The sequence below is a fragment of the Bidens hawaiensis genome, unplaced genomic scaffold (genome assembly GCF_021521415.1).
Source record: "Bidens hawaiensis isolate Kalapana, Puna unplaced genomic scaffold, B.hawaiensis_p1.1 tig00001575_1, whole genome shotgun sequence".
Lineage (NCBI taxonomy): Eukaryota > Viridiplantae > Streptophyta > Magnoliopsida > Asterales > Asteraceae > Bidens > Bidens hawaiensis.
The window spans coordinates 23,398-51,037 of record NW_027491088.1 but is presented as its reverse complement, the minus strand read 5'-3'; the positions used below and the strand labels follow the sequence as shown (position 1 = coordinate 51,037).

Here is a 27,640-nt window from a genome sequence, read left to right as displayed (position 1 = left end):
TATAAATCAAATTGCTTAATTGTTAAATCAAGTCTAAGCAAAATATGCATCAAAATTCAAACTAAACAAAAAACTAAAAATAAAATTAAAACTAAAAAAAAAAACACATAGAACGATTTTTCTTTAAATAAAAACAAATCAATGAGACGGTGGTGAAGCGGTAAAGAAGAAACTTGGTACTCCATATGACCCATGTTAAGTAGTTGGATAATTGAACTGAACATGTATTATCACCGCAATGTTGTGCCTTCAGGCAAGTGTTTACGAACATTGGCTTTAAGTAAAGATTTTATCAGGCAATAAAATGAATTTAGCTAATAGCCAATTTAAACGATTCGTCGGCCGCTTGGAAAAAAAAAGTAATAATAAATAAAAAATAAAAACTTACTCCCTGTCAATCAAAGGGTGTGTTTGGGATTCCTTATTTTCTTCTCCTTATAACTTATTATGATAGAATAAGTTATTTTTTTTGTTAAAATAGTGTTTGGGAATACAAAAATCATCTTTAATTTCTCCTTATCTATTAGGCTAAAATATAAGTTTTCAATAAGTTAGGATTTCCTAACTTATCTCCTTATCAATACAACTTCCCATTACACTCTCATCCCACCATTCCACCGAGCTCTTTAACCATCTACCTCTGCCATCAAATGTCCCTTTTAGTCATTTTACATCAATAAGTTAAATCAAACACATTTTAAAAAACAACTTATTGCCTTATATTAATCCAAACATTTTTTTGAAAACTCCTTATTAAAAACTCATAATACCTCCCTTTCACAAAAATAAGAATCCCAAACACACCCAAAGTATCAAACCCACCCTCCGAAAATTACAATCTTGATATTTAGGCTGAAGATCAAGATTCACTAAAATCAGGAACTTATTATTCAACAGATAACGCAGCAGCCGATTGATAATTAAACAAGAAGCCCACCAGATATCACGTTCTGCTTATTATTATCTTATTCTAACCCAACCTTTGACGCCGATTTCATCTCTCCCAAAACCCAACATACATACATACTCGAACTTATTATTTTCATTCCAAGTTTCAATCTTTTTCATCGATTAACACTTCAATCACACCCACAATCAATACCCATATCTCATAAACACTCCGATTTCACCGTAAATGCTTAATTTTGCTGATTAATAATTAGGGTTTTGAATAATCATGAAGGCGATGGAGAGTTTACAGGATCTGATCGAAGAGGTTAAGCTTCGTAGTGTTTGGTGGGCACTTTGTATCTTTGCTGTTTCTTACTTCTTAGCTCGTAAGTTCCCATCTTTCTGGTTATTGATTATGATTATCTAACCTTAATTTGTATAAATTGATATGTTATTTATGCCCCCCCCCCCTTTTCTTCAATTTTTAAGATAATTTGACTTTGTTAGATTGAACATTGAACAATTAAGTTGGAAGAATTAGCGGGTTAGTACAAATCTTGAAAAAAATCAAATCTTTTCAAGAAATCATCACACAATATAGTTTGTGAATTTTATTAGTTTTGTTATTTATGGTGTTGTATTGTTACAAACACTTGCAAATCTACAATACTTTTGGTATCGGGAATTCGGGATCAAGAATTTTGTTTCCAACTTTTTTATCAACTATCTAAACCTAATCTGTATATCATTGATATGTTCTTTATGCCCCCTTTCCAATTAAAATAATTTGACTTTGTTAGATTGAACGTTAAACGTAGGCAATGCACAATTAAGTTAGAAAAATTAGTAGGTTAGTACAAATCTTGAAAAAAAAATTCAAATCTTTTCAAGAAAGCATCGCACAAGTCAATAGTTTGAAAATTTTGTTACTTTTTTTTTAATTTTGTAAACTCTTGTGTTGTGTTGTTACAGACACCAGTAAATCAATGTGGATGAATGTTCCTATGGCAATACTTTTGGTATCGGGATCAAGAATTTTGTTGAACGAAATTGAATTTCGATGGAAGATGAAGAAAACTGAGCCACTAACGTATCTATCGCATTTAAGAAATAAGCAATTATATGTGAATGATTCTCGGCTATCCACTTCGCCTCCACCGCCTAAGTGGAAGAGGAAAATCGATTCTCCAGTTATTGAGGCTGCAATGGAGGATTTTATTAATAAGCTTTTGCAGGATTTTGTTGTTGATTTATGGTATACGGATATTACACCGGATAAGGAGGGGCCTGAGCTTATTAAGGCGGTTATTATGGATGTTCTTGCTGAAATATCTGCCAGGGTGAAGAATATCAACCTTGTTGACTTGTTAACGAGGTGAGTTTGTTTAGGACTCGTTTTTAGTAGGTCTTTAGGGATGTTTGGATGTGCATAACTGCCTGTTAGGATTTGTAGTCGTGAAATGGGATATCACTTGTTAGGAATTAGGATAAATAGATTCTGCTTCCGATTATCTGATCATTTAGAGATTATATGGAAGTAATTATTGGCCAACAGGATACTTTTGTAAAGGGGTGTAAACGATTGGAGCTTGTTATCCTTTCAGAACTCTAAAAAAGTTAAGAACTTCTAGGAACTAATAGCAACCAAACATTTTCCTAATTTTTTTCATATATTAACATTGTTTGAGACTAGTTTTACCAAATTTTATATATAAATTTTTTATTACATATATAAATCATAAGTTTACATGTGTAAAAATTTATGTAATAACAAATTTACATATATCATATATGTAAAAAAATTTTAGATATGTGTAAAAACTAATTTTCATAACTGTAATCGTATATATAGATATAAAAAGTGATAAAACTACACTCAAATAACATTAACATACAAATTTTTTTATAAAAAGCGTTAGTTGTTAAGAGTTCCTTCAAGTTCTTAAATAATTTACGAGTTCTGTGATGATACTCATTCTATATATATATGTGTATATATATATATATGATATTAAATAAAATTGTATTAATAATAGGCTCGTTTAGGCTTGTGAGCCAGCTCATTCTCCACAAGTGAAGCATGGGTTCACACACGTTTATTTAACAAGCATATTTCAAGCTCGTGCCCGTTTAAGCTTGGCTCGATTTGAATTACTCATGAGCGGCTTTGCTCGTTTATAAGAGTATCTTTTTAGTCATTTTTTATCTATAAATATCTTAAATTAACATTTGTATGATTATTGCAACTTCAAGAAAGCACATCCAAGCAATCACCCTAAATAAAACTTACATGAATTTATAATCTTTTTGTTAAAATAATAAATTTTATCCTCTCAGTGATGTGGTTAATCTTGTTGGGGTCCACCTAGAGCTTTTTAGAAAAAACCAATCTGCAATCGGTGCTGAAGTCATGGTAACATTATCTTCTGAAGAAAGAGACGAAAGAATAAAACACCATCTAATGGCTTCCAACGAGCTTCATCCTGCTCTATTATCTCCCGAGAGTGAGTACAAGGTGTGAGTGGAGCGTTTTAAGCTTTTAATTAAAAAATACTATCTTTTACAATCTTTGTTCCATGAATATCATCTAACAATTATTATAATTTTATAGTTTCTCAAACGTATCATGGGCGCGGTCGTGGCTGTAGTGTTAAAACCACGCGAAGCACAATCTGCTTTAGTTAGATGCATCTGTCGTGAGCTTTTAACATGTTTGGTTATGGAACCCGTGATGAGATTTGCAAGCCCAGGATACATTAACGAGTTGCTCGAGGTTATATTTCTTGCATCTGCTAATGAGGGCTGCAAAGAGGCAGGTGAAGGTTCAAAAAGTGAATCTGTTACTTCTACTAGCAAAACTGAGCATTATTTTAGTCCAAAAACTGATTTGGCACAAGAACTTGCATCAGTCGGGCCCCACAAGATCGTTCAAGACGAAACAAAGCATTTACCGGCTGCTGACTGGGCTCGGGTACTAGAAGCAGCAACTCAAAGACGGACCGAGGTTCTTCAGCCTGAAAATCTTGAAAATATGTGGACTAAAGGAAGAAATTATAAAAAGAAAGCTCAGAAAAATGCTGAGAAGAGCGCTGCACGAGAATCCATAAGCGGTAATAATAAAGATACCGGAAAGGAAATGGTACCTAAAAAGCTTGAAACATCAACGAGTATCGGTAGAACGTTAGGCCAAATCCCGCCCAAACCTCATGTAGATGGTCAACAAAGAAACCTCTTGACTTTTGATGGTGGTCAAAGTAATATGTTGACTTTTGAAGCAGGAGTTGAGGATAGTCCTCTTGGTAATAATGGAAAGAAGACCTTTAGAAAGTCAAATAGTACTTCTGATTTGAACACGGAACCGGTGATTGAAACCGCATTTGCAGAGCAAGTTAGCGGGTCTATAATATCAGAGTTTTATAGTGTAAATGCTGGCAAACAGGATACACATAATATAAATATGGTTTCTGATAAAGTATTGCGTATTGAAGGATATTGTCCCAAGCTCAAGTGTCGGGTAAGATGTACACTTCATCTCATTATGCAATCCTTTATGATCATATGTTAATATATTATTAGTTTTTAATTTTAATATACAGGTTATAGGAGCGTATTTTGAGAAAGCTGGGTCAAAGTCTTTTGCGGTGTATTCAATTGCAGTCACGGATGCTGAAAACAACACGTGGTTTGTGAAAAGAAGGTTTTGTTTCTGAACTCCTGTTTATTTGTGTTAATATGAGCACGGTTTTATTTATACTTACATTTTTACTTAAAAAAACAGATACCGAAACTTTGAGAGATTGCATCGTCAACTCAAGGATATTCCAAACTACACGTTACATTTACCTCCCAAAAGGATATTTTCTTCAAATACGGAAGATGCGTTTGTTCATCAACGTTGCGTTCAGCTTGATAAATATTTACAAGTACGGCCCCTCACTCTTTTTTAAAAATATATATGAATTATAAATATTAAACGTATTTTGTTTTCTACAGGATCTTTTATCTATAGCTAATGTCGCGGAACAACATGAAGTTTGGGACTTTTTGAGTATTTCTTCAAAGGTGTCTCTCTTTCTCTATATTTTTTAGCTACCATTTAAAATATAATGTCGTCATAATCTAATTTTTATATCTCATTATTGTAGAATTACTCGTTTGGGAAATCTTCCTCCGTGATGAGAACATTAGCAGTGAATGTGGATGATGCGGTGGACGATATTGTGCGACAGTTTAAAGGCGTGTCGGATGGTTTAATGAGGAAGGTTGTGGGCCCGACTTTCACATACGAACCCGCATCTTCAGCTGCAAGCCGAAGCTTAACATGGAAACCAGATGAAATCAGTAATTCTTTCCCCAGACAGGCAACCTCAGAGTCTGCTCACAGTCTTTCTGATAATGAAGTCGGTTCTAGTTCAAAAGCTAACGGGTGGCATTCAGATAACGAGTTAAATTCAAAAGGGTTTCCTCCTAGAGTTGTTAAACATGATGAACTTTTAAGAAGCTTAGATTTTGAAAAACGAGCTGAGATACTCAGTTTGGCTGCTAATTTTCCATCTACCTCGGATCGTGTTGAAGACCCACTTGCAATGCCAGATGAGGTTTATTTTTATTATTATTATTATTATGATTATTTTGTGTTTATCTTTTGTAATCGCTATTCGTTAAGTTTATTAATAATACAAGGTTATCTTTTGTAATTTGTTGTAGTGGACACCGCCTAAAGTCAGTGTTCCGTTGCTAAATTTGGTAGACAATATATTTCAGCTTAACCGAAGAGGGTGGTTAAGGCTAGTTGTTTCTTTTTTTCACTTGTGTGTATTATATTTATTCTGTTTTGATGATTATATTTAATAAGCGTTGTATATGCAGACGGCAAGTGTTTTGGATATCAAAGCAAATTTTGCAGTTGATGATGGAAGATGCTATCGATGACTGGCTTTTAAGGCAAATACATTGGCTCAGGAGAGATGATATTGTGGCTCACGGGATACGTTGGATACAAGATGTAAGTCTCTCTCTCTCTCTCTCTCTCTCTCTCTCCTTATATGTATATATATTATATGATCTTACAGCCAACAGTGTTTTTTTTTGCAAATATTGAAAACAATGAGTAAGTAATAAAGGGGTTCTTGTGTTAGGTATTATGGCCCGAAGGTGTTTTCTTCACACGAGCAAATGCTCAAAACCGAAACGAAAACGGGTCCCAATCTGATCAAGATTCTCCACTAGCCACAAGTCAACATTCATCGGGCAGTAAGGTCAACAAACAAGGGTTGTTTGAGGAGCAGCTTGAGGCGGCTCGAAGAGCTAGTGATGTCAAAAAGATGATCTTTAGTAAGTATTCACTATCTTAAACCTTTTTATAGTTTTTGATGTTTTTATCATGAAATGACTAAAATACCCCTCTTTGTTTCTAGATGGAGCGCCCTCCACTTTGGTCAGCTTGATTGGTCATAACCAATACAAGCGCTGTGCAAAAGACGTATATTATTTTCTCCAGGTAATTAATAAATTATGCAATGTTGATCGACAAATCTCTAAAATACCCTTTTTCTCATTTTGCTCATAAAACTATAATATTTGTTTGCAGTCTGAAGTGTGTTTGAAACAACTTGCTTACGGATTACTTGAACTAGTAATAATAACCGTCTTCCCTGAGCTGCATGATATTGTTACGGATGTCCACGAAAAGAAGCAAAACCCTCAACTGTAGATTCCACGAGTTGTCCACTTTCTGGTTGTAAGTTCGGAATCATTTGCTTAGATCTTGAAACTTTTGTGTTTGGTTTTTGTTGTGGTTTTAGATGTTCAACTGGTTTCTCGGGTCTGGTTGTAAATGTACAAAAGGTGTGTAGTTAGAATTGTGCATACTGCATAGCTTGTAAGAGTACAAATAACATTGTTGACATACCATCTTGACCATAGTTTTGTAATTATGTTCGTTGCTCGACTAGCTTTTCGATACCATTATTATTTATAATTGTATCCTACGAAGTACTAAACTATCTTTTAAAATTTATATACTCATGGGATTTACATAGGGGGTGTTTGGCCTAGCTTTTAAAATACCGGAAAAAAAACCCGAAAAAACCCCAAAAATAGGGTTTTTTCAATGCCCAAAAATAGGTTATTCAAATACCCGGTTCTATACCCAATCTGAACCAATACATAGAGTATGGTTTTTAGAGGCAATACCCGAATCCGACCCAGGTATTGCCAATACCCGATTTCAAAAAAAAAAAATGTACTTGAAAATTTAAAAATATATTTTTTTAACAAACTAATGAGCCCGACAACCCGATACTCAAAGGGTATTGGGCCGGGTATCTGGCATGATTCTATAAGGGAATGAAACCGGTATTACCAATAATATTTACTAACAAATAACAACAAAAATACTATATTAGTTTTGACACATTTAGGAGATAGTTAATAATTTGTGGGATGAAGAGATATTTATGGACAAATATTGCATTGGCCACCCAACAAGATTAAACACCATCCTCCCATTTATAACATCCTTGTTATGCAACTCATACGGGAAACCTTTGGTCCAACCAAACCATGTTTTCCATTTCCTAAACCCTGGCTCTCAAAATGCAATTCTTCTTCCACATAGCCCTGCTTTTCATATTTTATACCTCCTCATTTTCCATCCCAATAACCAACTTTCACTATCCCGTTAGCCGTCGCGGCCTAACCGCACCAAAACAAACACCCCCTAACCCAACCCCGGACATAGACCATCTCCTTGACGAAATAAAAGTTGACGTTGACCCAAGTTTAAAGTTCGACAACCCTCGCCTCAAGAACGCGTATTGTGCATTACAAGAATGGAAAAAGGCCATGATTTCCGACCCGTTTAACATGACTGGAAACTGGGTCGGCCCCAATGTATGTTCCTACTACGGGGTCGTTTGTGTCCAGGCTCTTGACGACGATAGTATCAAGACCGTCGCAGGCGTCGACCTCAACTTCGGAGACATCTCGGGCCAACTCGTTCCTCATCTCGGCCTGCTAACCGACCTCGGGATCTTACATCTCCATTCCAATAGATTCTGTGGACTCATCCCAAAAACATTCTCCACACTCCAACTCTTGTTTGAGCTAGACTTAAGTAACAACCGCCTTTCGGGCAGGTTTCCCACCCCAATATTAACCTTGTCGTCTTTGCATTTTCTCGACATCCGGTTTAACGAACTCGAAGGCCCGATACCACCCGAGCTTTTCAACATGGAAGTCGATGCCATCGTTGTGAACAATAACCGATTCTCGTCACACCTGCCCAAAAACATAGGGAACTCACCTGCCTCAATACTTGTTTTAGCTAATAATAAGTTAAGTGGCTGCATACCAAGAAGCATTGGCCGAATGCAAAATTTAGAACAAGTTTCTTTCGCGAATAATCGGCTGACCGGCTGCCTGCCCGAGGAACTAGGTGGGCCCAAATATTTAACTGTTTTGGATGTCAGTAAAAACTACTTCTTGGGCCCACTTCCTAAAAGTTTGGAGAGGTTAAAATCCATTGAAAGAGTTGACTTTTCAAACAACCATTTGACTGGGAAGGTGCATGATAGCTTCTGTGGTCTGCCTGAGTTATGGAACATGACAATTTTTGACAATTTTTTTAATGAGATTGGAGATGAATGTGAAAAGCTTATGAATGATAAGCTTATTATGAATGATAGTTACAACTGTTTCCCTAGAAAACAAAACCAAAAACTGCAAAAAGAGTGTTTACCCGTGGTCACGCACCCGGTAGATTGTAAAACGATCGGGTGTCAGCCGAAAGATCCTACGATCCTTGAGAACATAAGAAAAAGAACGCCACCGAGACTAATGGTTAACTCGCCACCACCGCCGCCACCACCACCACCGCCTTCAAAACGGACGTTTAGAAATGCTTCACCAAAGACTGGCTCATAATATTCGTCGTTGTTGCGGCCAACATTGGTGTTCCAAGGATATTAGATGTTAAAGAATTTAGAAGAAGACTTGTCTTTATGTTAGTAAAGATTTTTTTTGGTAGAGAACAACATTTGTAGGCTAACTTGTATTGGATTACTAATTAAAAAGTTATTCACAAATCATTCATGTCTTCCTTTACCCTCTCTTGTTATACGTATGAGCGGGGTGTGCGTGGTGTGGTCGTGCAGGGTTGTTTTGCCTAGGTGGTGCCTACGTGACATGACTTTTAATATCACTAACCATAACACATAGTCTTAGTCATCACGTGTAACTTTAGCTTTAAAATGTGCACAAGTGCATACTAATGCGCGCATTACATAATGCACCTTACATTATACGACTGATGCGATCTTATGTGTCATGTGACACTTTATGAAGTTGATTAGTTTTTGAACACACTGGGTAGTCGATTACAACTGATTCTTGTATCGAACTATTGCTACAAAAATTTAATCAAGAGCTGATTGAATCATCTCAACTACGCCTTCCATCGAAGGGCGTTGCTTAGGATCCGACAAAAGGCACATTCGCGCAATCATTATCATAGCCGTTACATTATCCGTGACACCAGCCATTCGCCTGTCAGGAACTCCGTTTGGCCCTTCTCTCTTACGTTTCTCGGCTATGTACTCACCTAGATTAGTGACCGAAGGTTTCTTCCCGGTAATAATTTCCAACATCAAAATCCCAAAACTATAGACATCTGATGACCGAGTGAAAAACTTGTTTACACATCTTGTTTGTGTTAGTTCCGGGGCCATTCGGCCACAGTTTCGTCTGATGATATTGGAAGGGGATATAAGGTATGGTGTTTCATAGCTGGAAAGGCGAGGGGAGAAGTCGGTTTGTATAAGGAAGTTTGACGATTTGATCACCCCGCAAACGAGTGGTTCGCCTTTTTCAGTGGTTCGGCTGTGAATGGAGGCTACGGCTTTTGCTGCTCCTAGTGCTATTTGTTGTCTGATTTTCCAGTTTAATGGTGCGAATTGTACACCTTCGCTACCTACATTAATAAAATCCGTTAAGAGTTAGGACTCGTGTATGGTGTTCACGGTTGCTTATCTTAAGCCAAACTGCTAGTAATGGTTTTTGACCATTGTAAACCAAAACCAAACATTTGAAAATTTAAACCGAACCAAAACAAACCTTACAAATGGTTTGGTTTTAATTTCATTTTATGGATTGAGCTTATTTCGCTTTTATAATAAAAAGTGCACAAAATGCGATCAATGACTGGTTTGGGCAGTTTCACGGATTCATACCGAACAATTAAGTGAGTAGACTACTTACCATGTAAGAGCTCCTCCAAACTCCCTAAACACAAATACTCATGAATAAAAAAAGCCTCTCCACCATACCAAAAACCAAACAACATCGGCAACAGCCAACGATCATCACGAACGCCGCCAAAAAACCTGACCCAATACTCAAAATCACTCCCACAACTAACCCTCTTATAAATCTTTCTGATAATAATCATGGAACCACAATCAAGAACCACCTTATAAAGCGTCCCTAACGAGCCCTCCCCAAGCCTGTTCTTGGGCAGCTGCACAAGTTCAGCCGAGTCAAATTTTGTAACGGTTTCAGGATCACAGAATATGATTCGTGTGGGCAGTGTGACCTTGACCTCTAACGAGATCGGGGTTTGGTTGTTGGTGATTCGCGGGTTTGAGGATTTAACAACTTTGGTTGAAATGCATGTTATGGCTTTGTGTAAACCAAATAGGATTAATATTATGATGACTAAGAAGTATGGCCATGAATGTAGAATGGTGTTCATTGTTTGTGACTGAAGTTATTGGTTGATGGATGTAAATTTATTATTGGTTGATGTTAAAGTCTAGGTGTTTTCATCTGAATCTTTGGAATCACCTTCACTCCTGTACAATGCTTGCAAATTGAATCTTCGAGTATTATTATTATAGTCATTGGTTATATAAACATGAATATAAATGGAATGCCCATCGATTATATATATAAAGGATAGATTAAGTGAATGTTGTACTTTAGTATATATCTAAAAATACCCAAAAATTTCGCTTTGTGTATACAACATATTACACTAAAAAATTAGAGAACAAAGTGAACACTTTCTTTTTCTTTTTCATTTTTAATGGAGTTTGGAACAGTTCTGATACCCTGGTGAGTGTTTCTGAGACGGGATATCAATTGTCTATGTTGATTTTGACGTTATAGGCATGACTCACCCAATAACACCATCGAGGAATCATACAACTGTGAGAAAACCCTTTGAGTCAGGTTTCAAAGTTGAGACTAGACATCAAACTTTAACCATCACTTCTCTCTATGTCATTGGACCAGAAGGCTAACTGCACAAAAGAACACCTTTTAGCCATTAGACTAGTATATATAATTACCAACTTAAATTTTACCTTGAATCTCCATCTATCATAGTATAGTATGTAATACAAATTCGAATGTTAAAACGTAAAAATTTAACTCAAAAAACAAAATCCTAGCTCCTCTTAACTCGTACACGTACGCATGTTTGGGAATTTCTTTTTTGTAAACGTATGTGGTTTAGGTTTTGTAAATTGGCTTTAAAACTAGTCAAATCAACTAAAGTAACATGTTTTTTTTTCTAAAACATATGACAAAAGGTTAAAGTTGTTATGAAGGCAGAGATTTACGATAAAATCTCACAAATAAGAGATTCCATTTTACTTCTGGTGTCTAGTTCGATTCATCTTTTAGAATTAGAAATGCCTGTGTGAGGAATCGCCATTCGTGATGGAATCAGCGACAAGAACCAATCATGCCGACGAGTAACAACCGCCGATTGGTTTTGTGAGAATCAAAACATCATATTGAACTGGAGAAACACAAGTCACGTTTTCTTGTAAGTTTAATCTATACTATATATAATATAGGAGTGAGAGACCTCTTAAATTTTAAGAGGTACCACTCTTGTTGCATATAGTACAAATAGCAATGCATATAATTTTAAGAAATTAGGGGTAAAATAGTCTTTGCTTATTCCAAAATAATATACAATAATGGTCCTTCAACTTCAATCAAGTTTTGTTAATATATTAAATAGTTACACATTTTCCCCCTAATTATAAACCACCTACCCAAGGATTTTTAACGGCCGTAACTTTTTCACACGTTAATATTTTTTCTAAAAAAAATACACCATAGAATCGAGCATTTTGTTCTCTTTTATTTGAGTATAGTATTGCTATAGTTTATTATTTTTTCATAAACTAACATGTCACGTGATCATTTATTACCGACAGCGGGTCGGACATGTTCGGCTAATGGTGTTGGAAAAAGTTAATACAAAAGGGTTAATTTAGTTCATGTCGGGATGAGTTTAGATCGAAAGGGTTCATGTCAAAACGGGCTTCGGGTTAAAACATTTTTGGGTCGGAACATGTCCGTCAAAACGTGCTGAGTTTTGAAATTACTGTACATTTCATCTTTGCTTCTTGTTTGTCGCCACCGGTTACCGCGCGTTCAAGCATCAATTACATGGATGGTGTTTTTTATACATACCGGGTTTCTCGCGTATAGGCATTATGTGACGCGCTTACTGGCACTGGTTACACGTCCGTACGAAGCCGCGTGAAATGCATATCACCATCGGGTTACGCACGTACCGTGACGAGGTTACAAATGTACTAATACCGGTTGCGTTTGCGCATACACCGCTGCATCGCGCGGGCAACTGGCTAGTTTAAAAAAGCATTCCTGTTGTAACGTGTAACTTTATAAACGAAAGAAAAGGATATCTTATGTGGTGCATATGGAAACCCAAAACGACGTCGTAAGGTAGGGCAGTTGAGTTGAGTTGAGTTGAGTTGAAGCAACGAGTAGTAAAGGTGAAGTCTTGTAGTTGAAGATCCAAAGTAGCTTTCATTTAAGTTACAACAAACAAACACGCGATTCATTCGCCATCAAATCTCTAAGCTTCTAAATATGGAACCAAACAAGGATGACGTCACACAACCACCGGCGGACCAACACACCAACACCGGTGGATGGGGGTGGGGCTTCTCCCCGTTATCTGTTCTTTCCGATCTTCAGAAAGCCGCCGAAGAGATATCTCGCAATGTAATCATTTATAACAACTATTCTATTATTATTATTATTATTATTATTATTATTGTTATTATTATTAGGTTTACTTCGTTTTGTATTTTGCATTTTCAAATTACAGCTGCTTATCAATAGGATCTAGGGTTTCGTTTTGGTTTATTAGTTTACTTGACGTAGAAACTGAAATTAGGACTCTATTGGAACAAGGGGAATATTATTATTATTATTGAAGCTGAATTAGTTGAAATATTATCAATTTGAGAGCTTTGTTGCCAATGATTCCGTGGGGAGTAATATTATTAAGCAACACGAAGTCACCAACTACACCGATAATTTTATGGGAGCAAACATCACACTTTACATAGTTTACAATTACCCTATACATACTAGAAAAACTATACTAATGCTACACAATTACTTCTCTCGGTTATAATCTGATACTTACATTAACTCTACTAATTTTTTTTTTTTTTTTTTTTTTTTTTTTTTTTTTTTTTTTATTTTATTTCTACTGATGAAACATAGATATTACATCAATATAGCAGGTAGGCGGGCAACAAGCTGCGCCGCCACCCCTTTCTGAATTGCAAACCCTAACCTGTTAAAGACATACCCCTGCCCCTTTGGAGTCGACACATTGCTATGCACAACCTTTTGGACCCTGGTTAGAAAACGGATAGCTTCCGGTGCCAAGGAGCCAAATGTATCAAAAGCCAGAGGGACAAAAACATGTTGGTTCTCTTCGCAGGCTTTAGCATGTTTCTCCACCTTCTTCGTTTCAGCCCTTTTTATTGCTTGCCCAGCTACAAACCCATTATCCCTCAAACCAGCTAAGGGAGATACCCCTGTGAGGTCAACACAAGCGTGTTTTCCCCCGGCCCAACCAAAGACGAGCAAATCTGCCGGTCGTAGAGTGGATCTCCCTTCCGTGGGGTCTGTAAGGAAGTTTACGGGGGCTTCCTTTTTAGCTGATATCCCAGCTCGCCTTAAGATGTCCCAAAGAACGTCCCGCAACCCAGGCATCTCCTTGCAATGAACCGCATGCTCTCCGAATTTATCCAGGCAGGCCTTACGGCAGATCGGACATGTTTCGTCTTCGGGGTACATTGGGACCATCAAACGGTACTTAAGAATGGCCCTATACTCGACCGCAGACATGCTTTGGCCCAAGCCATCAATCGGGATAACGGTCAGAAAATCTTGGGCATGAGGACCTTGTAAGCATTCAAAAACCGCCTTCTGTCGGGGGGACAATCCAAAAACTTCTCCCAGGCTCTGAGCGATTTTTCCAAAAAGGGCATTCGCCAAAGTTTTTTGAGGCTTTGGTGGGGCGGTGTCCATATTAGAGAAACCGCCAATGTCAAAGTCTGGGAGAGCGCCATTTAGGCGTTCCAGGGCCTGCACGTAGTCTGGGTCCAGGTCGACAACTCCGCTATTCCTTAAGATGTGATTCTGTAGCTTCCTTAAGATGTGATTCTCCGCTATTCCTTAAGATGTGATTCTGTAGCTTCCAAGACTACTAATTAAATCAAACTAGATGTCTGTAAATATTTAAATGCTAGTTAGTTTATTTTAACTCGTTTCAAGATTAACTTTTAACAGATTCTTGAGATGAGACTGTCATTGATGATTTTAGAAATGAAATTTACAGGCTGCTGAGGTTGCTAAGACAGCTGCAAATAGTATCTCTGACTTGCAGAAGGAGCTTGAAGCTTCTAAGGAGGATTCTCCAGAAGCAGATTCTTCTGATAAAGACGAGGAAACTGAAGATGAAGATGATAAGAAGCGCAAGGCTGCTCTGGAAAAACTCGAGAAAGCCAGTGAGGACACAATCCTTGGCCAGGCAAGTTCTAATGTTCTATTTCGTCATTTATTAAATTTAAATAAGGTCTTTTATATGCATTTAATTGTAAAAGTAACAAGTTTTTTGGTACAGGGTATAAAGGCTATTGACACTTCTGTTGAGAATTTTGCTTCTGGAGCCTGGCAGGCATTTGGTAATGCGTGGAGAGGCGGTTCTGATTTTGTTCAAAAGTAAGTCAATACTGAATATATTGGCATATTGCTATTATGGACCATGGTTCTTGATCATGACTATGTACATATGCTGTTGTTGGTTATCATTGGACAATGTTATTGTTATTATTATAATTATGATGATATTAGGGTTATATCGTCGTATTAGGATTCATAGTATATCAGTATCAGTTAAATTACATCAATTGTATCAGTCTACATTTTTTTGGGGTTAATGAGTTAATCACTTATAAGAAAGTATGAAAAGTATCTTCATCAACGGTGGTAATTTCAAATATCAATCCATTTACTCTTATTCGTTTTTTTTCAGGTTAGAGAATTCTATACAACAAGGTGGTTTACCTGCAGCAGGTTCTGTTTTAGAGGTTAGCACGAACCCTTGTTTGTATCTCTTCAAAATAATTGTATATTCCATAACTAAATTAATGGATTGATTCAATAGACTGGAAGAGCTTTTACTGCTAAGGGCATCGAAGTGCTTGAGTATGTTGGAAAAGAAACGGTGGATCTTTTAATCACAGAATCTGGCATGGAAGTGGACAAAAATGGGGTTGAAACTGGACATGAGACAGAAGAGGTCACTTTTGACAGATGCTTTTACATCTATGGAGGTCCAGAGCAGTTGGAGGTATATATTTTTTTATCAAACTTGTTCATGTTAAAACAGCTTATTATTTTCTCAAAGTTCAAACCGAAGCATGTGTTATAATATTGACTTGTAGGAACTCAAAGCGTTATCAAATCATTATGCACTGCTATTTAATAGAAGAAAAGCAAAGCTGTCAACAGAAGAAAAATCCACATATGATGTAAAGCTTAAAGAGGTCCAACAAATGCTGATGATGGACACTGTAACTGATGGAAACAAACAAGAATCAGAAAAGGGAAAGAACGTTAATGATAGCACTCATGATGAGATCAAGAGTTTTCACAGTTCAAGTGTGAGCAAAGCTGCAGAAATGGCTGCAGGGTAATACCGTCTTTTCATCTTCTTTTGTCATGTTAAAGTAATAATCTATCACAATGGTTTAAATGATATTTTGCAGCTTTGCGAATGCCTTAGCGGGACTGTCTCCAAGTGATATTGTTCAAAGAACTAGTGGCAGACTAGATTCTCTTCACTCTGAAGGCATACATGTAAATTTTTACTTCAAAGAAAAAGATAATTTTACATCATGTAGTCATGAAAAGTAATTATTTTATTATTATCTGTGATTCTGTGTGCAGAGACTTTCAGAAATGTGCTGCATTGCGGTTTCTCAACTTCTGAGCCTTGGGAAATCAGTTATACACAATGCAAACAAAGGCCAAAGTGCTGATGATGAGGAGGATATTGCAAATATTGAATGGCCTGAGGATTCTGTTGAAAAAGCTAAAACAATGAGGTTGAAAACACAATCAATGACTGGATATCTCGAGGCAGTTGCCATCAGTTTTGTGACAGGTTTAAATATTTTTCTTTTTTATATTCTCTATTATTATTGCAAGATATTAATAACTCCAATTTTAATCGACTATAACAGGCATATCAGATGTAGCAGAAGCTTATGCAGCCGCCATCAAATCTGCTACTGCTGATTCCTCTGAAATTGTATCTGAAAAGTCAATTCAAGATAAAGTCAACTCATATTCTGAGGATCTACATGCTAATCGGACAACTGCTGTGGGTAAAATCCAGGACGGCTTGCATTTCTTGGCATATGTCATTCTAACTACTTCAATGCCTGCTGTTTAGGTTATTCAAAATTTCTTGTGCTGTACATAGTTTATGATCTTAGTTTGGGATTGCAAATCTGATTTTTACACATGAATCTGGACTCCTGCTAGTAACCTAAAAAGACGATACCTTTTAAAATCGTACTTCCAGTTTGATTTGTAAGTCGTATACACTTTTCTGAATGTTGAAGCGTTTGTTACTAGTTGCTTACGGCTTACAGTGTTTTTTTGGTGCGCGCGCATGCGTGTTTGTATGTTTAAATGCTTTGTTGTTTGTTTTGTGATGTTGCCACCTAAAAATGGGTGACTTCAGATTTGTAATGGGTCTGGATGTCTTTGTAAATCGCGATGACATCGATTTCATTATTAAAATATTTTCATGGTACTCTTGAAAGTTTAAGATATCTTTTATAGATGTGGTAACAACAAAGAAAGATATCAAGCTGTTTTAGATAAGAAACTGAAGTTTTGAAATGAAATGATAAGTAGTTACGCAATCTTATCTTTATTGGTAAGATATCTAACATAGCAAGTTCCTAATATCAAACTATTTTAGATATTTTAGATAAGTATTATCTAACCAAAATGATTATCGATTATTAAAGATGAATATTGTTTTCAATTACGTCTCTTTTAAGCTAAAGAGAAGGTGACAGCGACTTAGTAAAACCGTATGTATCTGAAAATCAATAGAAGCGAGTTGCATTCGAAGATTTGCTTACTAGAAATTAAAATTTTTAATTTTTTTTTAAGTTAGGAGGTATGGTTGACTGGTAGTATACTAGTATGCAATATTTTTTTTCCTAATAAACTTTAATTTTGAAATTTTAATAATTATTGGTATAACAAATATCTCACTAATAGTTTCGTGTAATAGTTTAAGAATAAAATTAGCAAGTATTAATAGGGACACCTAATTAATAATATGATTGTTTTTTTGACAAAACTTGTTTATTAAAAACATAATGAGGGGAATATCTGGATGTTCTTTGTCTGATTTCTGCAATTATCATAAGATTTCGTTTCTGAATGTCCCACGTTTTGTCCATGAACTGATTACTATGGGTGTTGATGTGTGTGTGCATTAATATATATATAGAGAGAGAGAGAGACAGATATGCATGTAAATCTATATGCAAATGTCCATTCATGACTTCCAAAAGCCATATAAATTGCATTTTAGTTTGACCATTGCCACCAACACACACACACATAAACATATATATATATATACATTAATATGCATGTATATTAGTATATATGCTGTGAAAAGATCGATCGAGTATGCTTCGGAAAGTGGAAATATGTTTGCAGTTGCTGAGGTTTGCATACGAGTTTATAACAGTGTTCATCAGGGAAGCACTGGATTATGCTCTTCATCAAGCCAACCAATCACACTCAATATTATACCTTTCTAATCCTATTTATCCCAACTATTATTAGAGCATTTAATTACTTCTCGTTATCATGCATTTCAGTTTCTAGACGGTAATTAGTACCACTATTGAGTATTGAGATTCCATTTGTACTACAGTTTTTTTTTGCATTGTGTTCAATATAGTTGTCATTGTGCAAATGTTGAGATATATAGTGAATAATAATATACAAGTTTGTATCTTTTTTATTATCTTTAAAAACTCAAAACAACTATTCACCACAGTTATGGAATTGTTTCTTCTATAAGCTCTTTCACAAGTGTTTTATCAGGCGATCGAATCAAGTTCATTTTTCATCACAAACTTATCAACTTTTGTTTCTATCAAAATAAGAAACACCAGGATACACAATACTCAAAACCAAGAGTCTATTATAACATATTAATTCCAACATACATTCACCTGATGAATCATATCATGAATTTTTTAGTTTGGAATGAACTGGTCGCTATATCTCAGCTAGGAGGGACCCACATGTAGGTATTGATGTCACGTGACTCACCGACATTTGTGAAAAAAAAACTACTTACGTTTTGTATCTGAAAGTTGAGTGACACTATATATTTCGAAATATTATATTTATAAAAAAGTTGGTAACCATAATCTAACATAACTATTTCCCTTGGTCTAGTGGTTGAGAAACTCACTTGTATCTATATTTTCGAATTACCCTTTTCTTCTTAGGTACCAACTTATCACGATTTGCAGTATGCGACTGCTTCTGTGCGAATAAACAATGTGGATTTCCCGGAATCATCTTCCTCATAGGAGACTCCATAATGATTCAAATAAACACACACTAGATATGATAAACACTGAATTGTATTGGAATCAAGTAACTGTTAACAATGATACAAACTAAACTAAACCCAAGAACAGTCCATTAAGAGTTTATGTGGCCTGTGGCCCATAATACATTGTTATAAACAAACCCAAGAAAAACTTATTTAGATAAAGTGTTTTTAAAATTCAATAGACTAAAACATTTAAACCAAACCCGACAAGGGTTAAGTCCAATAGTTTTTATATACCTCTCGGGGGTGTTTGGGTGAGCTTTTAAAACTTGCTTATTTGCTATTTGTTTGTTGAAAAGCAAAAAATGTTTAGTAAAGCAAATCTAAAAGCTTCAAATTGGAGCTTTTCAAAAGTTGCTTTTGATTTTCAAAAATCAAATAAGTATAAAAACAATTTAAAAAGCTCCTCCAAACACCCCCTTAGAATCTCATGTATTACAAGGATTGCATAAATGTAATGTTTTTATTCATACATAGCAATGAAAAGTCTGTCTTAAAAAACTCGTATAGGCGTATATTACACGGGTGAATAAACACGTGTGCATTTGGTTAATGATATAATAACCATCTATAATCAAATAATAAATACCCATGACTAAATTTATATTAAAAATAAATTCGTTTAATATCATATTATTCATTTATTAATTTTTAAAACTAAAAATTGTATTGTACACTATGAGGAATATTGAACACTTGACCTCCTATTTCACGTCCAAAACCACAAAGTGGGAATGACAATATCATATTATTTAATATGTGAGAGGGGTAATAAAACACAACTGATAAGGCCTAGAATTATGTCATGTGTCCTCATGGAGTTTTATTTATTATGTATAGATAAGATATGTGTAAAAAATATGCATTTTTTAAATAAACGATTTGACTTGAGTTTTTTACGAGCCGAGCTCACGCTAGAGCTCAACATTTCAGCTCGGCTTGTTTACAATCTTTATTGTAAATACAATAATAATTTAATATTTTATTTTATAATTACTTAAAAAAAAAACATATGAATGAGAGGAATATCTAATATCTTGATATTTGTCTATTTCTCACAATTATTATACATTAACGTTTTTGAATGTCCCACGTCTATCCATTAACTGATTAATATGTATGTTCATTTAAGATCTAGATATATGTATATCCATATGACTATATGCATTATGCATATACCCCTTCATGAGTTCCAAAAGCCATATAAAGGATATCCTTATAGCTGATCATTGTTAAGTCACACACACACATTCACAGCTAATTTTTGTGAAAGATATTATTGGATGATGATGATGATATAAGAAAATATCGCGCCAGTATGCTTCAGAAAGTGGAACTATGTTTGCAGCTAATGAGGTTTGCGTACGAGTTTGTAACTGTGTTTATCACAGGAGCAATGGATTATGCTCTTCGACAAGCCAACCAATCACGAACAATATCATACTCTTCTAACCCTTATCCCAACTATTATTAGAGCATTTACTTCTCATTATCACACATTTCAGTTTCAATTGTATTTTTGTTTCTTGCCTTGTGCATAATGTTGAGATAATGAATAACATACAATTTTGTCACTTCTACAAGTTCTTCTTCCACATGTGTTTTATAATGCGTCGGGTGAATCAAGTTCGTTTTGCGTCAAAAACTTGTCAAATTTTGCTTCCATTAATCTAAATGGTTAACAATATTTAAGTTGGTGCACACATGTGTGTGCAGCAGGATCTTTATAAAGACACATTCTCAACATAACATTATTCACTGAGTTGAACTTTATGAACCCATGTTGGCAATAGAACCTTCATGTTAAATTATTACAACCGAAAATAAAGTATACTAAACCTAAGACATTAAGGTATACCTGTTAGAATAGGCTTCCCTCTTCCCATTGTAAAACCCCTTGTCCCATCTGGCATTCTCGGGCCTTTTGGGCTTTGTCTCGTTGGTGATGCATCCAAATGGGCCGAGCTGCTTGGTGAAAGGAGCCCACAAGTGATGTGGGTCGGGGTGCGTGACTTTGATTTACCACTACCGTGGGCCCATCCTTTCTTTGAATTTTCCTGAATCTGCAATATTTGGTAACTAGAGTCAGTTTTTTGCAAAAAAAAAAAAAAAAGAAAAAAGAAAAGAAAAAAAAAACAAAAACTTATAGCATTTGATATGTGGGATGTTATGGGCTCACATTATTGTCAGTGGCTGGTTCTGAAGTTGCACTATTGGGCTGAGAAGACTCTTCCCAGTCAAAGTCGTCATCCTCGTCAAGAAGTCCATCAAAGTCTGACTTCCTTGTCTTTAGAACTGATTTTGGCTGGAAGTGTGAATTATAAAAGTTGTATAATCGTTTAAAAGAGTCGAGTATAATAATTCATGGAGATGACAGACTCAACGATTTGGGTTGAAACGGGCCCTTTTCAGTATAGATGGGTCGGCCCTTTTGCCCTTTTTATTGATAATTAATGCGTTAACTGTGAGCTGTCGGAAATGCTCGAGATTTGCTTGAAAAAAGCTTGCTCGATATCGGCTGATTTGTAACTGAGTTGAGCCCAAGTCAGGGTTAGCTGGCTCGTTGATTCGTTTAAAAAGGAATTTTTTTACTATACATAAACCATAACCCAAATTCAAATATACATTATGCTTTTTATATGCATGATCTGTATGTTAAATGTAAGGCCCCGACACCGGTAGCCCTACTTTAGCGTCGGATTTACTCATAAACACAGTTCTTCGAATCAGAGTTTATTAAAACTTTTCGCGGAATATAAAACATCAATCATTTGTTACAAAACATTAAATCTTTTCTTTGATACCATAACACAAAACTTTATATTTTAAATATCTTTTCTTCCTTCTTCAGATGCCAGCCGTTCAATCCATGCCATGTGCCATCCTCATGCTAACTCTATAATCAGCTCACCTGCGTGCATACTAAAAGTCAGCTACGCTGAGTGAGTTCTAGTTAATCGAACGCCATACAATACATACACATACATACATATCCGCAGATACATATCCATACTTCACTAGTTACCCTTCTGTTCTACATACATACTTGCTACCATACATACATACATATCTACAATCACTAACCTCAGTATACCGAGAGTACGTTCATAGTCCACCGTCTATACATGTACTCAAGTTCGTGAACACGTACAAGGTTCGCAGTCCTTACCCATGTTCACCATTTATGGTACGTACAAGGATCGCGGTCCTTCCCTATACCATAGTACATTCACAACACGTACAAGGTTCGCAGTCCTTCCCTATGTTGCAACCTAATTCATAGCACGTACGAGGTTCGCAGTCCTCCCCTATGCTACAAATACAGCACGTATAAGGTTCACAGTCCTTTCCTATGCTGTAACCTAATTCATAGCACGTACGAGGTTCGCAGTCCTCCCCTATGCTACAAATACAGCACGTATAAGGTTCACAGTCCTTTCCTATGCTGTAATACATCCACAACACGTACAAGGTTCGCAGTCCTTCCCTATGTTGCAACCTAATTCATAGCACGTATGAGGTTCGCAGTCCTCCCCTATGCTACAAATACAGCACGTATAAGGTTCACAGTCCTTTCCTATGCTGATGCCTATCCACATTACGTATAAGGTTCGCAGTCCTTATCTACGTTTACATATATCATCTACTTCACGTATAAGGCTCGCAGTCCTTAACTACGCCATCACCAGCCGAGTCTATGTCCGACTGAAGCTAGAGGGATTTGCCATCCTAACTTACTATGTCGAACGTAGAACTCACATGCCATTCGTGTACCTATATACACATACTTACATTATAACATAAGAACGCTCTAGGCATTCTTTACCTCATTCATTTAACAACCATACCCCTTGTCGACACGTGCAATATCCGAAGATCGTTCACGCCCCGACAAGTATTCATTTGAAATATTCATACATCTTCGATATATAATATTCGTACCTTTATTTTTAACCTGACAGTACGCGCAATATCCGAAGATCGTTCGAGTACCGACAAGCAATCATTCATATCTATCACACATATCACATATGACATACACTTATCACTTAGGATAAATGTATTAACAACACATCGAGTATGCACACAGCCCCGAAAACATAACAAGGAATGGGGCTAGAAACTCACCTGAACACGGTTACGTTCACCGTTAATCGTAATCCCTTTCTTCAGTTGTGCACGGCTGACTGTATAACAAGTATACGTATCAATTAACTATCACTTCTCATAATGTATTTCTATCTTTATATGACCCACAACGAACGGGGGTCCGGGGGCAGCGCCCCTGGCAGCGGGGTCTAGGGGCGGCAGCCCCTAGCAGGGTCCAAGGGGCAGAGCCCCTGGCTGGGGTCGAGCTGCCAGGTCAGCTTGGAAAAATTTTATTTCCATTAACCGTCTTAACACATTTTTCATTAGATTTTTAATTTATTTTCTAATCGAACTTGACTTTAGGCGAAGTTAAACCTTAGGCGAAGTTACCAGCTAGGCGAACTTAGCTTTACAGCGAAGTTGCCATCAGGCGAACTTGGCTTCAGGCGAAGTTGTCATCAGGCGAACTTGGCCTCAGGCGAAGTTACCAGTTAGGCGAACTTAACTTTACAGCGAAGTTGCCATCAGGTGAACTTAGCTTGCAGGCGAAGTTCATCAGGCGAACTTAGCTTGCAGGCGAAGTTCATCGCTTTGAAGGCGAAGTTGCCCAGTTGCAGGCGAAGTTGTCCAGATCAGCCGCTGTTCGGTTTCTGTCCAGCATTTTGAGCGATTTTAACACCCTTGCTATGGTTCAATATCACCCACTACGCTTCCCGACCATTTTCGGTCGTTTATACACTAAAAAGCTTGGATCTTTAAACTTCAAAGATCAAGAATCATACATTTTTGAGCTTGTTTGGATCTCGTTTAACTTGTTAACACACTAATCGCTCTCTCTCTCTCTCGGATCTGCCCGTTCCTCTCCTCGGCCCGGCGGCGGTGTAGATGGTGTGTGTGTTTTTGGAGTGTGTGTAGAAAGTAAGGAAATGAAGATATTTTTGGGTTTAGGGGATATTTATATCCCTGAAATCCCATGGACCTATGGCCCATTCTCATTTAACCCGTCTCCATTAATCCAACACTAGCCCGACTCATACCAACTCCTACTCTATTATTTATTTCCTGACAACCCGAGTAAACTTTCCCTCTATTAGTAAGTAATATAATTAATATCACTTTGAAATTTCGGGATGTTACATTAAAAATATTGTTTTTTGTTTATATATATATATCAATGTGTAAAAAAAACACAAAACTTAATATTCTGAAATTAAACAAGCTGTCTTGAGAATTTACAAGCCGAACCTGGCTCAGCCCGGCCCGGATCGGCTTATTCACAACCCTAATTGTGAATACAATAATATTTTATATTTTAATGAAACAAGAGGTTATACTCTTATATGCATTAAATATATACTTTGTGTGAACCCATTTGACCCGTTAAGTTTTTTTTTATTGGACCCATTTGAAGTAAAAAAGTTACATACTGAACGACGAATCAGCAACCTAACACGAAAACCTTTTCTCCAGTTTCTTTCATCGTTTAACTTCTCAACCTTCATGATGCCATCAAGATATTCAAGAATATGGATGAAACATAACCGAAACTTCAATTCAGAGAATTCAAAAACCACAAAAAACATACCGCTTTCTCCGCTATTTCAGCAGTTTCATACTCCACAAGAGCATGTAGCTACAAAACAAAGCCATGAAACAAAAATTGAACAACATAACTCACGAACCAAAGAACAAAACATCAACTACATACCTTATTACTAAAAACATAACCCCCTTTCGCATGCGATGAATTCGGTTCTTGGGGTTGTGGATGACATATACGAATGGCTTTAACACTGGCCAATATGAGGGTAATGAAACTTTACAAAGTCAACCACTGCTTGAATCGTTTCAAGATGCCAAAAAATGTTAAAAAGTTTGAAACTTTACCATCCAATCACACTAAATATCTTCTCAAGATTTTGATGAGAGTGATCTTATGGAAGATTCTCACCAACAACAGTGCGGGACTGCGTTAACAATTAAACCAAACAAATTACATTTATGAAAACTAATAAACATCCAAAAAGCATTTAACTACCTGCAATTCTTCTTGATCTTTATCTGTGAACGGGTGCTTACGCCTAACCTTTTTCCCATCATTGCTTACAACCTACATATGATCAAAATTATAAACCATAAAAATAAGTTCTTGGAAACTTGGCGGGTCAAATAACTAACCAGTTTTGAAGAGGAACGAAGCGCTTGAGCGAGCAGATTATTGTTAGTGATGCAGGCTTTGATTTTCTTCATGGATGCAATAACAGATATAGGAACTGTAACATTACGAGAATTCATATCGAAATTATTAAAAAAAAAAAACACATTGATGACGCAAACTGTAAAACTCTAACGTGACACGATTATTACCATAGCCTTCTGGATCCTTACTGATGTGTTTCACCAACGACTCATTCGCAAGCAGGCTCAACCCACTGAACTGATATTCCACCTATTGGTTACAAACGAAAACCATATTACATAATAAAAATTAAAAAAACTTACATGATTTTTATAAAAAAGGAAACTTTCAATCATAATATCAGATAAATCAAACTCACTCAAACCAAAACAAGCAAAAGGGACCTGTTTGATGATTTTCTGCTGAAGATCTTGAGTCAGGACATTCTTAGAACAGTTGGTGTGCAAAAAACCCAGGTTCGTAAAAACATGCATTTGCTGATCTTGATCACCAACACCAGCATAAATCCAATCACCTGATCCACTCCCATCATTCCCACCCATACCCATATAACCAAAATACGGGTAAAAATAACCCGAAACGGGCGATTGGGGACTACGCGAACTGGGCACAAATTCGGGCGCTTGCGCGTTGAATTTAAAAGACGTCGGACTCGAAACTTCCCTCTTTTTTTTGTTTTGTTTTGTTTTGTTTTTGTTTTTCAGAAGTGAAAAACTAATCTAATGAATGGTGAATAAGTGGGTGTTATGAAATTATGAATCTTTGATTGTTTGTTTGTTGGAAACAAGAAACATGAAAAATGTTTTGCAGTGTGAAATTGTGTTGGCGCGAAGAAGATGGCATGGATTTCGGGTAACTGTAATTTGACATTGGATCCACTTTTGGCGCCCAAAATGAGAGTCTGGTGGTATGCATAAAAAGAATGTGTCTGCAATAGCTTAACCACCCATTTCTTTGAATTTTATATTTTAACTCTACCTACGTTTAATAAATACGTCGTGTTTGAATTAACTGAAATAAAAAAGTAAACCCGTTTAAGTTAAGATTACATGAAGTTTAAGAGCATTCACAATAAAGTGTTTTTAGAGGTGTTTTTTTATGTTTCCAACGCATCATTTCTCTTTATTGTGGAAGTGATTTTTAGGAGGTATTTTTCAAGTAAGTTCTTTCACAAAAACTAGAAAAAATGAGATAAAGGGGTCTTTTGTAGGTGGTGGGGTCGGATGCAGGTTTTGGGTTTGAAAGGTGCTGACAATGTGACAATGTTTTTGGGTGTTTTTATAAATCTGTATTAGGTGAGTTTTGAGTGTTTTCTAAAATATGATATTTTTATGATGTTTTTATACCTTCTTATTGTGAATGCTTTTAATGTGTTGTGTGGGTTACATGTTTTTAAGTGTGTATTGGTTAGCTAGGAAGTTTGAGATATAATATCCAGTAAGTGAGTACATTTCTCATAAGTGTTTGTTTCCGAAATTGAAATAGGATATTATATGAATGTGCTTTAGGTCTATCTTTAGGTTCATGTTAACATCGAGTAAGGTTCATTTCCATGAGATTTAGATTAGTTATTAGGAATATGCTAAACTCAAGCCATCGCTAAAGATTTCTAATTAGCCACATATATAGCTAGCTATGTTTGAAAATAATTGGCTTGAAACTTACTAGTAAAAAATCTGACTTCTTTTAGTGTGTATTTTAAGAAATATAAGTTCCCTATTTCAAAGTTAACAAGGAATTTTGATAGGTTTGTGGTACTCTTGGCAATGTGTATTGTTTACCGTGACAAATTTTGATATATCTGGATCGTACTCTTGGTTTTATGGACCTTAAGGCTTTCGTTATATAAGAAATAAAGAACCGTGTTTTGTGAAGGTTAAACCAATCGTCTTGCCCTGATTTTGAGGTGTGCCAAGAAGTAACCATGTTTGGTTTATAAACACATTAAAAAAAGTTGCAATGTGGTCGTGGCAGGTGAATCCTTCAATCATTTGGTTAAACTTTTCACCACATAGTATAACAACAATGTGGTGGTAGTGACGATGCTGAAAAGAATTTAAGTTAATTGATTCCGTTTCATATTTTTTTCAACTATATGACCAAACATGTTATCTTTTGAATCCAAAAATCTACTCATATTCAAATTATTTTTTACAAATCAAACGAACCAAAATATAACTTAGATTTCAATTCTTTGTGATAACATCTTCTAATATAAATGAGAAACTCATATAAATAAAATATAAAATTAGTTATTAGTCAAAGAAAAAATATACTCTTTATTTAGAAAAAAAAAGAAAATATAAATACCAAACCGAACAGCCCTCAATCATCAATATTACTGCTCACGGTAGGATTCGAACCCTAAACCTACCTCTCAAATTCACTCCCTCCAATTCCCTAACGGCCATCCACCGTTCGCCGTTAAACTACCATTACCATTG

General features: G+C 36.1%; 3 protein-coding genes and 2 pseudogenes across 4 annotated transcripts; 3 read left to right on the top strand and 2 right to left on the bottom strand.

The window, feature by feature from the left end:
* The first annotated feature begins 965 nt into the window (after positions 1-965).
* Positions 966-6,844, top strand: LOC143586987 (uncharacterized). The gene is made up of 13 exons (XM_077068402.1): positions 966-1,277; positions 1,864-2,266; positions 3,229-3,406; positions 3,503-4,405; positions 4,488-4,588; positions 4,670-4,814; positions 4,885-4,953; positions 5,037-5,489; positions 5,599-5,678; positions 5,761-5,896; positions 6,030-6,225; positions 6,309-6,391; positions 6,482-6,844. The coding sequence occupies exons 1-13, from the start codon at positions 1,178-1,180 to the stop codon at positions 6,602-6,604; spliced, it is 2,970 nt and encodes a 989-aa protein (XP_076924517.1). The 5' UTR covers positions 966-1,177; the 3' UTR covers positions 6,605-6,844.
* An 893-nt stretch (positions 6,845-7,737) lies between these two features.
* Positions 7,738-8,817, top strand: LOC143584884 (pollen-specific leucine-rich repeat extensin-like protein 2 pseudogene; annotated as a pseudogene).
* A 491-nt stretch (positions 8,818-9,308) lies between these two features.
* Positions 9,309-10,642, bottom strand: LOC143584875 (putative inactive receptor kinase At2g26730). The gene is made up of 2 exons (XM_077066809.1): positions 10,150-10,642; positions 9,309-9,862 (listed from the first exon to the last, which is right to left on the bottom strand). The coding sequence occupies exons 1-2, from the start codon at positions 10,640-10,642 to the stop codon at positions 9,309-9,311; spliced, it is 1,047 nt and encodes a 348-aa protein (XP_076922924.1).
* Positions 10,643-12,761: 2,119 nt separating this feature from the next.
* Positions 12,762-16,840, top strand: LOC143586977 (uncharacterized). Its single transcript, XM_077068395.1, has 9 exons — positions 12,762-12,939; positions 14,576-14,767; positions 14,861-14,958; positions 15,272-15,326; positions 15,404-15,589; positions 15,684-15,931; positions 16,008-16,098; positions 16,189-16,405; positions 16,485-16,840. The coding sequence occupies exons 1-9, from the start codon at positions 12,805-12,807 to the stop codon at positions 16,694-16,696; spliced, it is 1,434 nt and encodes a 477-aa protein (XP_076924510.1). The 5' UTR covers positions 12,762-12,804; the 3' UTR covers positions 16,697-16,840.
* A 3,419-nt stretch (positions 16,841-20,259) lies between these two features.
* On the bottom strand, positions 20,260-27,638 carry LOC143584865 (la-related protein 6C-like; annotated as a pseudogene). The gene is made up of 11 exons (XR_013144442.1): positions 27,630-27,638; positions 25,580-25,915; positions 25,364-25,445; positions 25,175-25,269; positions 25,035-25,106; positions 24,884-24,963; positions 24,705-24,789; positions 24,582-24,629; positions 24,424-24,492; positions 21,087-21,212; positions 20,260-20,970 (listed from the first exon to the last, which is right to left on the bottom strand). The product of XR_013144442.1 is annotated as a la-related protein 6C-like (transcript).
* Positions 27,639-27,640: the final 2 nt, after the last annotated feature.

Coding starts and splice junctions, on each gene's coding strand:
- LOC143586987 (XM_077068402.1), top strand. CDS start 1,178: ATGAAGGCGATGGAGAGTTTACAGGATCTGATCGAAGAGGTTAAGCTT. Junction 5,679..5,760: donor AACCGAAGAGGGTGGTTAAG/GCTAGTTGTTTC, acceptor TTGTATATGCAG/ACGGCAAGTGTTTTGGATAT. Junction 6,392..6,481: donor ACGTATATTATTTTCTCCAG/GTAATTAATAAA, acceptor ATTTGTTTGCAG/TCTGAAGTGTGTTTGAAACA.
- LOC143584875 (XM_077066809.1), bottom strand. CDS start 10,642: ATGAACACCATTCTACATTCATGGCCATACTTCTTAGTCATCATAATA. Junction 9,863..10,149: donor TTTGGAGGAGCTCTTACATG/GTAAGTAGTCTA, acceptor TTATTAATGTAG/GTAGCGAAGGTGTACAATTC.
- LOC143586977 (XM_077068395.1), top strand. CDS start 12,805: ATGGAACCAAACAAGGATGACGTCACACAACCACCGGCGGACCAACAC. Junction 12,940..14,575: donor CCGAAGAGATATCTCGCAAT/GTAATCATTTAT, acceptor TGAAATTTACAG/GCTGCTGAGGTTGCTAAGAC. Junction 16,099..16,188: donor TTCACTCTGAAGGCATACAT/GTAAATTTTTAC, acceptor TTCTGTGTGCAG/AGACTTTCAGAAATGTGCTG.